This window comes from Quercus suber, unplaced genomic scaffold (assembly GCF_002906115.3).
Source record: "Quercus suber isolate HL8 unplaced genomic scaffold, Cork oak 2.0 scaffold_270, whole genome shotgun sequence".
NCBI classification, from domain to species: Eukaryota; Viridiplantae; Streptophyta; class Magnoliopsida; order Fagales; family Fagaceae; genus Quercus; species Quercus suber.
Genome location: NW_027069726.1, coordinates 200,246 through 216,521, shown reverse-complemented (window position 1 = coordinate 216,521; position 16,276 = coordinate 200,246). Strand labels below are relative to the sequence as shown.

At 34.6% G+C, this 16,276-nt stretch overlaps 2 protein-coding genes across 3 annotated transcripts; both read right to left on the bottom strand.

Annotated features, from left to right (window-relative positions):
• Positions 1-1,412: 1,412 nt before the first annotated feature.
• Positions 1,413-6,462, bottom strand: LOC136070920 (glycolate oxidase). 2 transcript variants are annotated; one of them, XM_065781548.1, is made up of 12 exons: positions 6,393-6,462; positions 5,293-5,438; positions 5,029-5,153; positions 4,464-4,510; positions 3,576-3,653; positions 3,338-3,462; positions 3,112-3,178; positions 2,939-3,001; positions 2,461-2,530; positions 2,271-2,371; positions 2,044-2,148; positions 1,413-1,818 (listed from the first exon to the last, which is right to left on the bottom strand). In XM_065781548.1, exons 2-12 carry the CDS (start codon positions 5,427-5,429, stop codon positions 1,627-1,629), a joined length of 1,110 nt encoding a protein of 369 aa, XP_065637620.1. In that variant the 5' UTR covers positions 5,430-5,438; positions 6,393-6,462; the 3' UTR covers positions 1,413-1,626. The 2 variants fall into 2 exon arrangements, with proteins under 2 accessions (XP_065637620.1, XP_065637621.1); XM_065781549.1 differs by lacking the exon at positions 6,393-6,462 and having other exon boundaries at positions 5,274-5,463.
• Positions 6,463-8,252: 1,790 nt separating this feature from the next.
• On the bottom strand, positions 8,253-14,229 carry LOC112020825 (uncharacterized). The gene is made up of 3 exons (XM_024053383.2): positions 13,999-14,229; positions 13,676-13,864; positions 8,253-8,834 (listed from the first exon to the last, which is right to left on the bottom strand). The coding sequence occupies exons 1-3, from the start codon at positions 14,039-14,041 to the stop codon at positions 8,530-8,532; spliced, it is 537 nt and encodes a 178-aa protein (XP_023909151.1). The 5' UTR covers positions 14,042-14,229; the 3' UTR covers positions 8,253-8,529.
• Between the last annotated feature and the right edge of the window lie 2,047 nt (positions 14,230-16,276).

The following is a 16,276-nucleotide window of genomic DNA, read 5'->3' as shown; positions in this document are numbered from 1 at the left end:
CCTAAATAGTCAAAATCATTCTAACCTTTTATCAAAAAAAACAAACAAACAAACCTAACGCGTCCTCATAAAGAAAATTAATAACATTTTTTTAATAAAATAAATAAACTACATTAGTGGATTAAGAGAAATACCTTAATATAATAACAAGGAAACAACAATATAGTTGTAACTTGTAATTCAAAAAACGTTATCACACACCCACACATCACATTTATTGTGCTTAATGAGCCCATGATTCTCTCGATAATGATTGTATTCACGCGTATGATAAAATCTCAGTTTTCAAGGCTATTCCATATCTGTTCTGTACAGCTAAGAAGATGTCTATAAATAGGATATTTTATATACCTCAGGCGTACCATGTCTCAGTTGTAACACAAATTTCTATAATCTGATCGTGTTCATGGCAGAGCATCAATTCTGGATAGGTCCACTCTTGGTACTCTAACATGAACAACGATCAGTTTGTAGGAAATTTTTTCTGTGAAGAAAGAAAGTCAGCTTACTGGAGGAGGATTTTTAATTTGAGAAAACACCACAATCTGATTGTGTTCATGGTCTATCATATGCCTTCCTGGTTTTGTCTCATATAGTTTATGATATGCCATGAACAACAACCAGTTTGTAGATTGTTTTAGCCCTGAAGATTGCCTTACCATGTCCAGCAAGAAAAATAATATATGTGTGTGCGCGCGCGCACGCACATGCGCAGGGTTTATTTGTGCTTCCTTAAACATGTAATTACAACATTGTTTTCATGTGGGTGTTTCTCAGTTTCATATGTTGTATTATTTGTTCTTCATGAACTTTCTGCAACAGAATCAGATCTTGGTTTTGTTTTTGTTTTCGTAACATGTGAGAAGTGAGAACCTTCTACATGTTGTAAGACATTAATTGATGCAAGTCATAAGTTGTTTTCTCAGAGATTATATAAATGTTGGCTGATATGTTAAGACAACCCTTTTCTTTGCGTGCAGATTATGAAGACCATTCAAGGTGAGAGCCTCTGAATCCTTAAAAAAACATCTGTTTTCTTTTACTGACTGACAGAAAGCCTCTGAAGTAAATAACTTCAACGTTTCAGTTTTTCTTTTCTAGCAAATTTGTGATTCAAGTGGAGAAGTAATCAAGGTCTTGTGCCTATAGGGGAAGAGGAATTGGCCATTGTGACCGTTTCTTGAGATGTCAAATAACCAATTGATTCCCAAACTGTGAACAACCCAAAATGTTCGTGAAAATGATGCAACATGTATAATTCCTAAATCCCATCTAGTAACATGCCATTTTGATTCTAAAACCTTAAGAAATTTGAAATCCATCCTCTCCTTGTCCTCTATGTAGCTAGTTGCCCCAAAGATCTTTTGAATTTCATGGCATGTTACTACGGTGAAGATAAAACTATGTATATATGTGTATAAAGAATATACATTGAAAGGAAGCAGTATTAATAAAGATACATTATTCATCATCATTACAGGAAGTTTAGAACTTGCAAAATATTTGCAGACTCATCAAAACTAAAATGAGTTCTCCAAAGAAAAAGGCAGGCTGCTTAATACAGACTATAACCATTTAAAGAACACTGCATTATATAGGCAGCTGCTGATGTTCTGAGGCATTGTTCTATAGCCTGGGCAATGGGCGTGGGTGAGGAAGGTCCCAATCAGTCACAATGTGATTACGGGTGATTTCATTGAGTGAACGGCAACCACTTAATGCCATAGTTAGCTCAAACTCCTCACGCAACATCTGGAGTACTTTTCTCACACCAGCCTCTCCTTCTGCAGCCAGTGAGAACACCACAGGGCGTCCAATCTGTGATACAGCCAAGAGTTAAAGAGTCTTAGTCATATCCAACAGTATGTGATGTGTCTAAAGTGGTTTAAGAAAATGGAGTAATTCCAAGGCATTAATTTGAAAGGGAAAGAATACATTAGTACTTTTGTGCTGGCATGAACATGGTAACAAGAAAGAATTGTCTTTTTTACAAATACAATATATAGCAATGTTAGAGTAAGAATTAAATGGCATCGTGCTTACAAATATGCCAGAAGCCCCCAGTGCCAATGCCTTGAATACATCTGTTCCACGACGTACACCACCATCCAAGAACACAGGCACTCGTCCTTGTGCAGCTTTAACAACCTAAATTATAGGACAGAGAAATGGTAGCAGAATATTGGGAAACTGAGAACCCCAATGAAATGTAAATAGTTGTTTCAAATTAATAGATATACACCATAAGCAGGAATCATCAATTGATGTACCTCTTCAAGGGCCAGGATAGTGGCAGGGACATAATCAAGTTGGCGAGCTCCGTGATTGGATACAATAATCCCAGCAGCTCCAGCTTGTACTGCTAGCCTTGCTGCATGATAACCATAGAATTATTATTCAAGAATTCTTACTAATTTCGCCATAGAGTGAGAAATTTTCAGGTGTTAATATTGTCCTTACCATCCTCAGCAGTGAGTACACCCTTAACTAGAATTGGCAGTTTGGTGATTGTCTGAAGCCACTTCACATCCTGTCCAAATCCCACAAGAAATTATTTATATGGACAGCATCCTTCAAGGAAGCCGTCAAAACTAAACCCCTACCCCACTGGCTTGTGCTTGGATTAGTATTGTGATATCTGTTCATCCCATTGATCTGTCTATTCTTCTATGCTTTATGTAAGTCCTTTTCTTTTCTTTTTTTTTTCTTTTTTTTTTTCAGTTGAGTATGTGGGGATTTGAAAACTTTTAACCTTTTCACCAGTCTGTAGATTGGCCAACTCTTTTTCTAACAAGTAATAGCAAATTCTATGTCCAAATTTTCATTAACTCTAAGTAACTCCACATATCAAACAGTACAAATGCCTAATTGCAACCATTGTAACAGATTGAAGACCCTTGAATTAATGTACCTAAACTACTTGGTTCATCTGACATACCTTCCAGCTCAGAGAACGATCTATTTGACCAGCAACATATGAAGCAAGTCCAGAGTCATTACTCTGCAAGGAACCACAAAAAAACAAAAGATATTAACAAGACAAAAAAAATCTTTAAGTGGATGCTGTAGGTTTATTTTGGAGAGAGAAATACAGTCCCAATTGTCACTCACTTCGTCCATCTTGCCAAGGTCCAAACCTTCAAAGTTCTTCAATGTCAAAAATGGTGGTAAAGTAAACCTGTGAAAGAGAACCAATTGGGCTTTAGATGTGCTCAAGAGTGTAAGTGAATCTTTTACATGCTATACTCAGCTACTTGACAAGCTGATATGATCAGCCTTCTAGCAAGAAATTCCAGACTATTGAGCAAAGGAGTTTCTATAACAAATTTGATGTAACCTATTCTTGATGTCAGCTTCTCTGCGACCCAGCCTTGGGGTATCAACTGTAAGGGCAATAGCCTTGAACCCAGCTCTTTCAGCTCTTCTCACAAGTTGAGCAACAACATGCCTGTCCTTGTAGACCTGAACATTATGACAAGCAAAATCTTTAATCACATAAAGCATAAAAACAGACTTAAAATGTAGTTCAATTCAGAAACCAACAAACAGAAATGCAAGAAGTACATTAAGCTTACATAGAGCTGGAAAAAGCGGATTCCAGGTCCAGTTGAAGCAACCTCCTCAACACTAGAAGTTGCCCATGAGGATAAAGTCTGAAATGATTGACTAAGTGATTAAACAAAGCAAAGCACACACTGAAATTAAAACCAATAACAGTAACAAATCTAAATAATCCATCTTTACTGCATTCATTATTAAGCTGATGCTCATCCAGTCCTTTCAGTGTGATCTCATCATTATGTGAATCATTTTCTATACACTGACAAAGTTGTTTACATTGATGTGATAAAAACATGATATCTTAGTTGTGGTGGTTATATATCCATATTGGAAAATGTGCCGATTAATAAAAGTAGGAATCTAAAAGTGCATCTGACCTTCCGAGAAAGAATGGGAAAGAATTTAAATGTGAGACATATATATATCAGTTTAAATTTCCCTGACAATTGCTTGAAATATCAAAGGCCTCCACTAAGATTTCTGAGCCATTTAATTTCCTTTGGGATTAACATAATACGTTTTTTCCTTCCATGCATATCTCCCATACAAGTCAGGCCAATTAAGTGAACATCTAACTCTTCTTACTTTAGTTTTCTTTTCTTGAAACATCTAACCTAATATTGATAAAAGTAACAAGTAACTAAACTCTGCGCAGAAAAAATTATTTCAACTGCATAAAGTGAATAATGTGTAGATCCATTAAGAGGGCATGTGATCACGCAGGACCAAGTAAGCAAACACTATTAACTCGCCTATAATTGATACATTGTCTCTTTAGACATGCACTTTTCCCTTTCTGGTTCCTAATCCGATTTGCAACTCAGCATAATCGAAGAGACAATCTTTGACACTTATGAAGTTCAAAGTCAATAGAATAGTGTGACTACTGAGAAAAGTAGTACCATAATTGTTCCAGCGGCTGATGCAGCTCTTGCTGTTGCATACTCCCCTGCATGAGAGCAAATTTATGTTATTAGACACTACCATGCTTTCTTCAAATGGTGTTAGATTTAATACTAATGAATAAGTAAACCCGTCCGAGTATCAACTTGACTAAAATAACATGCAATTAAATTTTGCAGTCAATCAAATAATCTGCCTTAAATAAAAATCTGTTTGAAGAAATTTCATATTTCTTTTCTTTCCCTCTTTCTGCTTATGGGTTCTTTTTTTGAGAAGATATCTGCTTAGAATTGGATCAGGGCATAGGTAGCATAAATCAGTTGATTTAAGTACAAACAGCTGACAAAAAAAATCAATTAATCAACACTACAAAACAAGTTATAATAGCTCTGGAAACAAATAAAATCAATTAATCAACACTAGAAAAAAATTTATAACAGCTTTGGAAAACAAGTTACAATAACTAACTAAAATCAATTAGGATCAGCAGTTACCTGGTTATAAATGTTAACTGAACAAGTTTAAAAAGAACCGGAAGTAGCTTAAGGAGAATCACTTGCATACCTTCAGGATGAGCCATTTTCTGCATGGCTGTTGGGGCAATCATTATTGGCATTGATATTTTGAAGCCCAAAACAGTAGTAGACATGTCTATCTTGCTTACATCAATAAGAATACGTGGTCGAAACCTATATTTAATAATAACAGTTATTTCAAAGAATTTCAAAATAGATTCCTAGTGAATAAAATACACAAAATAAATAGGGAGAACAAAATTAATTTTTGTATACTTTATTTGAAGATTGAACACAAAGATGAAAATCTCACAGAATTCTTGAGAAAGCATTTCTGTTTTCTGCCAGAGTCCATTGGTCCTCTGCTCCTGATGCATAGTAGTCAAACACCATCTTGGGCAATTTTTGCTTTGCAATGGCCTCATACTCACTGACATTGGTTATTTCCATCTTTGGTTTCTGTTAAAGTTTCCCTTCAGAAAATCTATATTTTACATCAAAGACATGAGGAATCAGATCATCATCTACACGTGTGAACAATAACACAAGCAAAGAGTGGCTTTTAAACTAAGAATAAATTATTCAAGCTCAATTTATAAATCAACTCCATATAACTACAATCAAGCCTAAATCTCAAAATTTTGAGAGCAGCTATGGATCCTCAATAAACTAGTTAGAGTCAACATATTCTTTTCCGCCATTCTATTCTATCAAAAATTTACTTCCTTAATTGATATGTCTTTTTTTATTCCTTCCATTAATGTTATTTTTGGTCTTCCTCTGCCTTATCTTTGTTCCCTCAACTTGAACTAACCCACTCTCTCACTCATGAATTAATAGATGACCTATGAATATGATGATATGAAACCATCTCAAAAGACTCCCTCATCTTTTCATCAGTAGAGGTAGAGTACAGTCAAATAAGCTTAAACTTAGCTCAAAGTGTGCATACAGCTCCAGCAAACAAGGGAATATCTCCATTATCAAAAACTCTTTTTTGCTCAATTTAAATCCAATGGAATGGCTTGGTTAAGGTAGGTTTGTTATACTTTGGAAGCAAAGATAACGCAGAGAGAAAGAGAGAGAGAGAGAGAGAGAGAGAGAGAGAGAGAGATATTAGAATTTAATATTTTATCATATCTTCCTCAGAATTCTGAGCAACCAAAAGGTGTGTAAATGTAAGAAAGAAACTGAATTCACATATATGGCAAGGAAAACAAAACTCACATGCTCATATATATAAACTTCTTAAAATACAGAAAGAAGTAACAAAAGCTGGGATTTGAAAATCCCACTCGTATGCATAAAGATATGTTCTCAAGCAGTTTTAGCCAACACCCACATGAAAGAAAGGTGCAAAAAACTGTTGCATGGATATAATGTAATTTAAGTAGAGAGTTGAGAAAAGAAGACCTTGGTTTCCAAAACTATGCAATGGAGTGCATGCAGGGGAACCAACTGAGAGGTGTTGTAGATAAATAACTAAATATGAAAAAATAAGAGAAACAGGATGAAGTGCAAAATAACAAGAGCTTATAAATGTGGGATAGCATAAAGACAAATGGGGTGGGGTTCATATTGTAATAATATACCATATAGGCCATTTAATGGACAGAGAGGGCATCACTGTTTCAAAGTGGATGAGCATTTGGAGGTGAGTAATTGAACCCAAATCTGATCAAGGAGATTGGATGCGTCTCATCCACAAACCCCATGTGTGTTTCACAGCTTTCCTCTTTCACTATCAATAATCCGGTTTTGATACAAATGATAGAAATATGTTATATACATAAATTTAAAGTAAAGAAATAAACTAGAATTGTATGTGTGTGGATAAGGAAGAGACAAGGATGATTTTCCCTCTATCTATGTCAGTTGGAAGTCTAAAGAGAATGAGGTGTGAGGTGAGGAGTGGTGGCAAATGGATGGGTTTAAATGTAATGGATGAGTAATGAGAGTCACACTCTTTATTATACACTCACCGTACACACAGTGTTTAAATTTAATAGATAAGTAATGATAATCACATTGTATACTCACCATACACACAGTCACATAAACTGAAATCATGTTTTAAAAACACAATTTCAAAAATGAATATGTACGAAGTGTGCAATAACGAGTATGTAATTAGATAATTATTAGTTGGCACTTGGCAGGACAACAGGTCCAAAAAAACCAAAGCCCCTAGGTGTTTGTGATTTCTAAACGCTGTGGCTGTTCTTGTAATACAATAGTAAGTATTCCCTCATTTTGTTTTGCTCTCAAGATATAGAAAAGGTAGGCATTATTCTTAAAAAAAAATAAAACAAAATAAAAATTAAAAAAAAAAGGGTATTATAGAGCTCATAGGTTTATATTCTATCTATAAAATATAATATAATAAGAGAATTTTAAGAATTTTTTTTAGAGGAGTTTTTTCATTTAAAATTTTCTCAAGAACTTTGCTTAATTTCCATAGTGTTTTTCTAGGAAGCAAACCCTTTTTAACTTTAAACTCTCTTTAGGTTATATTCACGAGGATACATAAAATTTTAGGAAACTACCCTTGTAACTCACTCCAGAGTCCAGACCCTTATAGTTTAGGGTGAATTGGTGAGTAGCTATAATTAGCCTCAAAACATATTTTAAAAAAATGATGACGAAAAGCAATGAACTCAACGTATTTGAGGCCTGAGGTCATTCTTCCTTGATTTGTCGTGTTCAAAAATAAATATTAAGAGATGGTCCATAATTCAACGGAATTGGTCTTCAATCATATTGTCAATGTCCATTATTTTATAACATTACTTTAATTGAATTTGTTGAAGCTTTTGGCAATAGAACTTTAATTGAAGTTTCTGAAAAAATCAGTTAGAGAAAATAATCTTAGTGATTATAATATACTAACAATTACATGACGAAAACACGTATGACACTTGTTATGAGTCACATGACATAAGCACAACATATAAATACCTAATTCTCTCAAAAAAAAAATTTACTCTAGAGTTTTTTCTTTTTCAATTGTTTTAACAAGTCATGAAATTTTATTAACTTTATTTTCATGATAATGAACACAGAATCATAAAAAAAATTACGAGAGCATCGAGTTGAGTTCTAATAAGAGAGCATTGGAACTCTGAAATGGAAATACAATGCGTGAGACCCCATGCTCAAGATTAGTCAAATAAGTAGCGATTCAAGGATTTTAAATGATCAAGAGATCTCTCCACATTTTTCAAACATACTATTATGTTCCTTAAACACACTAGTTGTATTGAACAACGATGATTTAATGAACTTCAACCAGCCATGAGCCTTGTAGCTCAACTAGCATTTCTTAGTGTTTCCAATAGAACTGTCTAGGGTTCAAATCTCCTCTCCCAACTATTGAATTATCAATAAAAACAAATTCAACCAAATTAGGTGAAGTCCTTACTGACATCATTCTAGACAAACAATCGGGAAACCTATTGATATTCAACATAAGGATAAAGTAAACTTCATGACTGAAGGGGAGAAAAATAATTTCTGGTAGTCTCTAAGTTTGTGAACAAGTGTTAAATAATTAGACACTTGGTATAGATTTTGCTCGAATAAACTGTTTGAGAATGGCTTTCTCATCATCAAGGCGCTTCTTTTCAACAGGATCTTTTGGTTTGACCTTCCTTTTCTCTTCCAACATCCACTTGAAAAGTTCACGCTGCTGATCCTCCGGAATTGGTTCTCGCAACTTCACAACCTGTGTGATGGGTGGTGAGGGTAAGGGCTTTTCAACAAGAGGAGTAGTTGTAGCAGATGTGGTTGATTGTGGAGTAGCAACTTCTTCCTCTATATCTGCATCTTTCTTCTTTGTCCTCATAAAGAGGTAAGCTATAAAGTTCACAGAAACCTTAATCTCATAAGAAATACATTAAGAGCCCTAGAGAGAATGTTGTTAAGCAACCGAATCAAAAGTTTCAAGACAGTTATTGCATAAGCTTAAACTAACAATGTATATATAAAAACTTCTGAGAAACAGAGAAGGAAAAAATAAAAGACCAAGTTGAACCAAAAAACTAGAAACTAGATAGAATACCTCTCAGACCACATAGGAATATGACGTGTTAAGAATACATTTCCTTTCTAAGAATCCTCACTCTTTTATTAGGATTAGGAATGCTGCCTTCTAGAAAGTAGGCTAACTACTCATGTTCCAAATATCAACTTGCTTCAATACATAAAACACAAGCATGATAATAACATTACTATAACCAACAGCATCAATATCAAGGAGACATGGATATGCCCATTGTGGCAAGTTCAAACAGCAAACAGGTGAGGAAGATCTATCAGCAAGTAGCATACCAAAAATGTAAAGTTTCAAATATTGATATCATGTTAAGAATACTATAGTAGGAAGATTGGGCGTGTCAAGGTTTCCAATTTTCCTAGTTACCATATATTTTTCTATGGGACATGGCTACATATAGTTCACAAGTCTACAGGGGCAGTCACTCACATTAGTAAATTTTTGCAACAAAGAAGAAAATACAAGTATCAGAGCAACCATACAGAAAATGAAGATACATTCCTCTCAAGCTTTGTTGGACATGCCAATGTGGAACATGTCTCCCATATATTCACAAGTCTAATAATATTTTACAGCCAGGCATATGTTGCAACTTTTGCAGTTTCCTTATATTGTAGCCTCAACACAACCTAATTAGTTTGGCTTATGGTCCTTAATTTGGCATACAGAAAAGGCTGCCTTAGATATAGATCAAGGATATCCACCCATAGTCCGTCATCTGGAGAAGCAGAGTGTCCAGTGCAGATACAAAACAACTCCAACCAAGAAATATATATTATGAAGTAGATTCAATAAGCTACACGTACTAGTTAACCACAACAAAACAAATTCAGCCAGACTTTTGATACTTTTCCTTTGCTTTCTCTCCTCTTCTTTTTTCCCCAGCTTTTTACCCCTTCAGTGGAGGAGGGGATTGCGAACAGCAATTGTAGAGGCATTTGGAAATTTATTGGAAAAAATAAAGAAATTAAGAATTTGGGGCTATGTCAAGAGAAATAAGAGATTTATGGAATAGTGTGAAATTCAGCCTTGGAAGTGTCGAAATGAAACTGCATTTGGCACTGTAAGTGCCAAATTATGTGCTCAATTGGCACTCAATTATTATGTGAGGGGAGGGAAAATGCCACACTTCTGGTAGTTAAGAACCAAATTCACTCAAGCAGGAACAGGTAGTTAAGCACCAATTTTGGTGAACTCTAGCTACTGAATTTGGTGAACAGTTGCACATTTTCCAGAAATTTAGCTGCACAATTCTGCAATTAAAGCACAGAATTGAGTGACATGAAATTCAGTACTTTAACTGCCAAAATGAAACATGTCAATAATCTCTCTGACAACGAAATGGCTACCATTGTCATCCCACAACTCAAAATCTTGCACCTTGAAAGGTTCTCCAAGAAGCTATGGCTTGGTTCCTTGAAATTTCTACTCCTGATTGGATTATCTACAATTTATTTATTTTTTGATAAGTATTATCTACAATTTATTTCCTCAATAGTTACCGCCAATTGCTGCTAAAATAGGCATCTCAATGCATGTTCCATTTCTTTCTTTGGTTCATCTATACCAGAGATAATGGCCAATTACAAACCAGCAACTAAGTGAGAGGACTTGATTGTCCTTTTCAAGTGGGTAACCTTTCCTACCAAGGCGATGCTTTGACTCTACAAGGGCAAGAAATTTTTTGAAATGTTCAGAGATATCTCCATTGAGACTAATTTGGGCCATTGATCTCAGGGACTGAATGCTTATTTTCTGCAGTTGCATGGAGCTCAAATCTCAGTGGTTGAACCTCCTAAAAGAGCTCCACCAAAAACCTGCGGTTCCGGTTGGCTTATTGCCACCCACAATACAAGTTTGGGCAGACAACAAAGATGACACTCAGGATACAATTGTTGAGTGGTTAGACAAACAAGATAGGTCCGTGGTTTATGTAGCACCTGGAAGTAAAGTGAGACCAAGTCAAGAGGACAAGGAAAAGTTGGCTCTTGGGTTAGAAATATCCAGGTTGCTATTCTTTTGGGCTCTAAGAAATTAAAATATTTTGGTGGATGGGGATACTTTTGAGCAACCAGATGGTTTTGAGGACCAAATTAAAGGTCGTGGAATTGTTTGTACAAGCTAGGTGCGTTAAGTCAAGATATTGGCTCATGACTTGGTTGGATGTTTCTTGACTCATTATGGTTAGGTCTCAGTCATTAAAGGAATTCATTTCTAGACTCACTGTAGTCGAGATTTGGTTCATAAAGATATGAATTTGCAGACTCTATTTCCAATTTTAAAACTTAAAACTCATTGGCTTCGGCAGTATGGCCACGAAAATCCAGCTCTTCAACAGCCAAATTCCAACATAGCAGTCCCAGCAGCGCACATGGCAAGTTGAGTGTCACATATGCATGAAATTCAGAACTCTACTAGTCGAATTCAACCTAAAAAACACTTTCACACTCGAACTACCCGCTATTCCTGAAACCCCTAAATTCTTTCAATCTTACCCCCAAACACTAGATTTAATTAATTTTTTTCACAATAAACTGCTAAAAGCCTCAGCAATAAGCCCATCTTTTTCAACCATACTCCAGACCCCCATTTTATTAATAATGAACAACAAAAGTAAAGAGCTCAAAAAAATTAATTTTTTCGGCAGAAGCTGAGTGCAGAGAAAGACTTAGGAACTTGTGGTTTTAAATCAAAGAGAGGTCTGAAGGTTTAAAATTAGGATTAAAAAAAATTCACTCCCACTTTCTTTGTGTAAACTAGGTTATCGTAAGGCAATCTTTTGATAAATACTGATAACTCTCAAATAGAATCATATAGATATGCAAAAGCTCAAAAAAGAACACTTGAAGTTATATTGCATTGTTAGCAGCATAAACATGCCATAAAGGAGAAAACAATATGATAAAGCAAGGCTAAGAATCCTATTACTAAACAGGCTCAGTCCTCACTTTTTCTTTAACCTGTAAAGATCCAAATATTTACTAAACTACCATCCACTTGTCTTGTTGACAACATTTTTTTTATTGGTAAGTTACACATGCACGCAATGGGTCTTCAACTCATGACCTCACCCTGCATCCCATTATTATGGGAAGAGGAAGTGCCAATTGAACACTTGAGCAATATCTCATTGGCTTGTTGACAACAATATATGTAAATATGTTTTATGTGTTTTTTAAATTTTCATTCTAAACTTATCCTTCCAGAACCGTTTCACCCTCTATTTAGTTCACATTTTAAAAGAGGAAATAAAGTAAAGAAAAGAGGAGAAAATAAAAAGGGTAGAAAATTACATTAGTTCTTATTGTTTTGTGACAAAGAGAAATTGGAGAGAGAGAAAATAAGAACACATATACAAATTGTACTACCATTTCTTCCTTATGTATAAATTTCTCTCTAAATCTCACCAAACTCGGAATGGAAAATCTTGGTGAGCTAAGAAGAAATTGCTGACATAATTTCTTTACAGTTTCTTTTCTTTTATCTCATGCTAAACAAACCAAACACAAAAAAATAATAAACTTCAAAATTTTCTCATCTTTTAAATTGTCTAGAGTGTGCAGAAAAAAGGGTTAATCTTCCAAGAATGAATAGGACTATTTTCTCTTTTATGATGTATTTCCATTAAGAACAATAATTGAACTACCACTGAGAGCCCATGGTATTAGTTTGGTATGATACCATGGGTAATGCCCTCTCTCACTTCTATTCCCACATATCATAATCAAAATAACTGAATGCTACCTCACTCTTCCATTATGATGCTAGAGAGAAAAACAGACAGAAGTAATAATAGAGATGCCAGTTGATATTATACTGAAAGTGCACACTTTGGTAGAAGAAAGATGATGCTAAGGTCTGCGAAAATTCGAGGCTTGAAGCCACCTAGGGATCTATCCCTTCATATTGAAGCCCTCAAGTTTCTCAGAATCAACATTGATTTTTTTCTCCATCCCAAGTCTGCTCGTTTGTTACAAGATGAATTGGCACTCAGTCTAACACCCCCACCTCTCAAACAAGCAAGTAAAGAAGTGTTTTAAGCAGGAGTTTAGTAGCTTGTAATCAAGAATTTAGATCATATGGTATTCCTTCTTATTGAATTGACGTGCTTAAGGGAAAACTAATCTTTAGCTACATTATCTTAGCATGCCCGGCCTTGATTAAGCACCCATAAACTACATAATAGAATCAAAGCATAAAATATTACACTAAATAAATTATGCATCAATACAACCTCCAAGATTTCATATTTGCATTTTATTGTATACAAACCAGCCAACTCTCAAACATTCAAGCAATCTGTAGTTTTTTTTTTTTTTTGACAAGTGAGATCAAAACCATTCTGAGAAGCCATAAAATGTTTAATTCCCCTTTAATAATCTACTATATTAACCATCCCCCTATTTTGAGTGTCTAACAGTAGAATACCCATTAACAAAAACATCAAGAAACGCACTAAATGAGCTTAAAAATCATTCCTTTAAGCTTAATCACTGAATGAGCTTAAAAATTGTTCTTTTCAGCTGAAATCTTAAAACCCATTACACCATTTTATAAATTCAATCACTTTGTAAACAAATAAATACTCACACCCACATACACACATACACTGAGGATTGAGGAATAAGAGAAAGAAAGCAACCTCCAACGGCGAGATTGACAGCCAAAAGCATAGGCCAGACGAACTTGTAACGGCGAGCAAATGACTCTTTCGGTGGTGGTGGCTGAGGTGGTGGAGCTGAAGAAGACTGAGTTCCCATTGTTGATGATGATGATGGTGTTGAGAACTCCTTTGCTTTCTGATGTTGATCTTGAAATTTTTTCAGTTGTGCTGTTTGTTTGTAAAGTAAAAGAGCACAAACAATCAATCAAAAGTCAAACACCGAAACCCAAAATACTGAAAACAAAAAAACAGAAGTAGAAATGATTGTTTTTTGACAGCAAAGAATTGTTTTTGAGTTTTACCCTTTTTGGGTTTGTTGGTGTAGAGCTTTGGACCTTCACTCATTGTTGCTTCCGAAACCTTTTTCTCTGTCAAAACTCTTTGTTCTTGAATCTTGATCGCCTTCCAGGCTACGCTACACTGTCTCAAATTTTGGTATGATTTTGACCCCCAACCTTGCAACTTGAATAACAATGTTTAAATATACTATGATTCTGAAATCTATTCATAGACGAATACCAGAATACCGCACTCTCTGAACTCGTGGGTTTGAGTAATAATTTTAAGCGTTACAGTGATCCAGGTCACGAATTCATGCTGAGTTGGCTCATGCCACTTCAGCAAGAGTGCCAGCAATGCAAATTTGTTATCATGGGTTCAAGATGCTTTGCGTGTGCACTAGGCTTGGCTTGAGTCTAATGTCCTGGGGCATTAGACAGTGACATGTGGCTAAAAGTATACGGATGTCATCATTGTGGCAGGTTATTAAGTCCTATACATTGAACCCAACTCTTGAGCTTTGTGTTAAGGTTAGGGTACTCACGATGCTTGACTTGAATCCAATGCAATCCAGTGCAAGGGAGCATTAGATCCAAGCTTTTTACATGACTTGACTTGTATCTAGTACACTAGAGCAGTGAGTCCAAGCTTTACCTTTAGCTACAAGGAGCCTGGAGAAAACAAAGTTGGACTCATTGAGCCTAGAAATTGGAGCGAGAAACTAAACAATAAGATTGCGTTTGACATTGGTTTAAAAGATTAATTTTTTTACTATTTAGCTTATTTTTACTACTATTCAACTTATTTTTTCGTACTATTCATGAGTCTCATTGCACTTTTTAATACTATTTATGAGTCTCACTATGCTATTTGAGTTACTTTTTAGCTTTATCTACTATACTTTCAGTATAAAAAAAAAAAATCAGTTTCACCTAAATAAGCTGTTTCCAAACAGACTAGTCTAGAGTCACAACAAAATTTCAATAATTATTGAGGTGGCAAATTATAAATGATAAACAATAAGTAGATAGTAAAATAGTGTCACTAATTGACTTAAATGAGAATTAATAACAAATTAATGACCTAGTAGCTGCGGAGTTTGTTGCGAAAAAATTTGCATATGTTGCCGGTATTTCCAAAACTATCACATGGAAAACTTGTGAGAAAAAATTCATAAACACTCTTTTGGCTTTTCTGTTATGGTGAGAGAATGTTACATGTACAAAAGCTTTTACAACTAATATTAATATAATAGAAAAGAGTTTTCTTTATTTTTTTACGGCAATTGAGTTAACACACTTTTATTATTTCATATATGGGTTTACCACTAAAATCACTGTTTTTTTTTTTTTTTTTATATATATATATATATATAAGCAGAGACCTCAAGCGAGGAGACATGGGATTCTGCCATGTGATGCTTTTGTTGAAAAGATAATTGAAATATTCTTAAGTTACAAGATAAGAACAAAAAAAAAAACTTTTTATTTCTTTGGTTCAATATTTCAAGACTTCCAATTAAAGAATAAAGATTCTTTGTTTCTTTTGGTTTAATGTTTCAAGAAAAATATCTTGCACTTCAAATACACCCCGACCAAGAATGATGTTATTTATCTTCAACCTTTTAATAACACCTACCTAACTCCAACTTTGTCAACCTATATGATCTTAACCCGTATGAGTTGGCTATACCAAGGAAGAGGGCTTGCATTTTTTTTATTGAGTGACAACAACTTATGGTTTTGATGTTGTAGTCAAACATTATGGGTTTTGTATAAGTTGTGATTGGCTTTGAGTCTTTGGATATTTGGTGTGGGAAAGCCATAAATATAATTTGTTTTAGAACTAAAGAAAAAAAGAAAGAAACCTTCTAATTGATTATTAATGAGATTAATATTTTTTTTATTATGTTTTAGAATTCATAATTTATAAGTTTCTTTGTAGTTTTTTTATTACTATTTAGGGTCCGTTTGGTTCGCGTAAAATAATTTACGAAAAATAGCCTATTTTCCAGAAATGTTATTTTCAGGAAAGGAAAATAGCTTCAAGTGGTTGGTTGCATTATGAAAATTGTGTGTAGAAAATATTTTCATGTGTTTGGTTCTATTCTGAAAATGCTATTTTCCTACAATTTTTTCACATTTTCTCAGCCATTTTCTCACAATCCAAACAAATTTTATCACAAAAATTTTCAAAATCACAGCAAGGCAAACAAAAACAGAAACAAAACCAAAGAAAAAAAAATATCAAATCCGGTCAGACGCTTTTGGGTTCTGGGTTCGCATCGAAGACGATCGAACG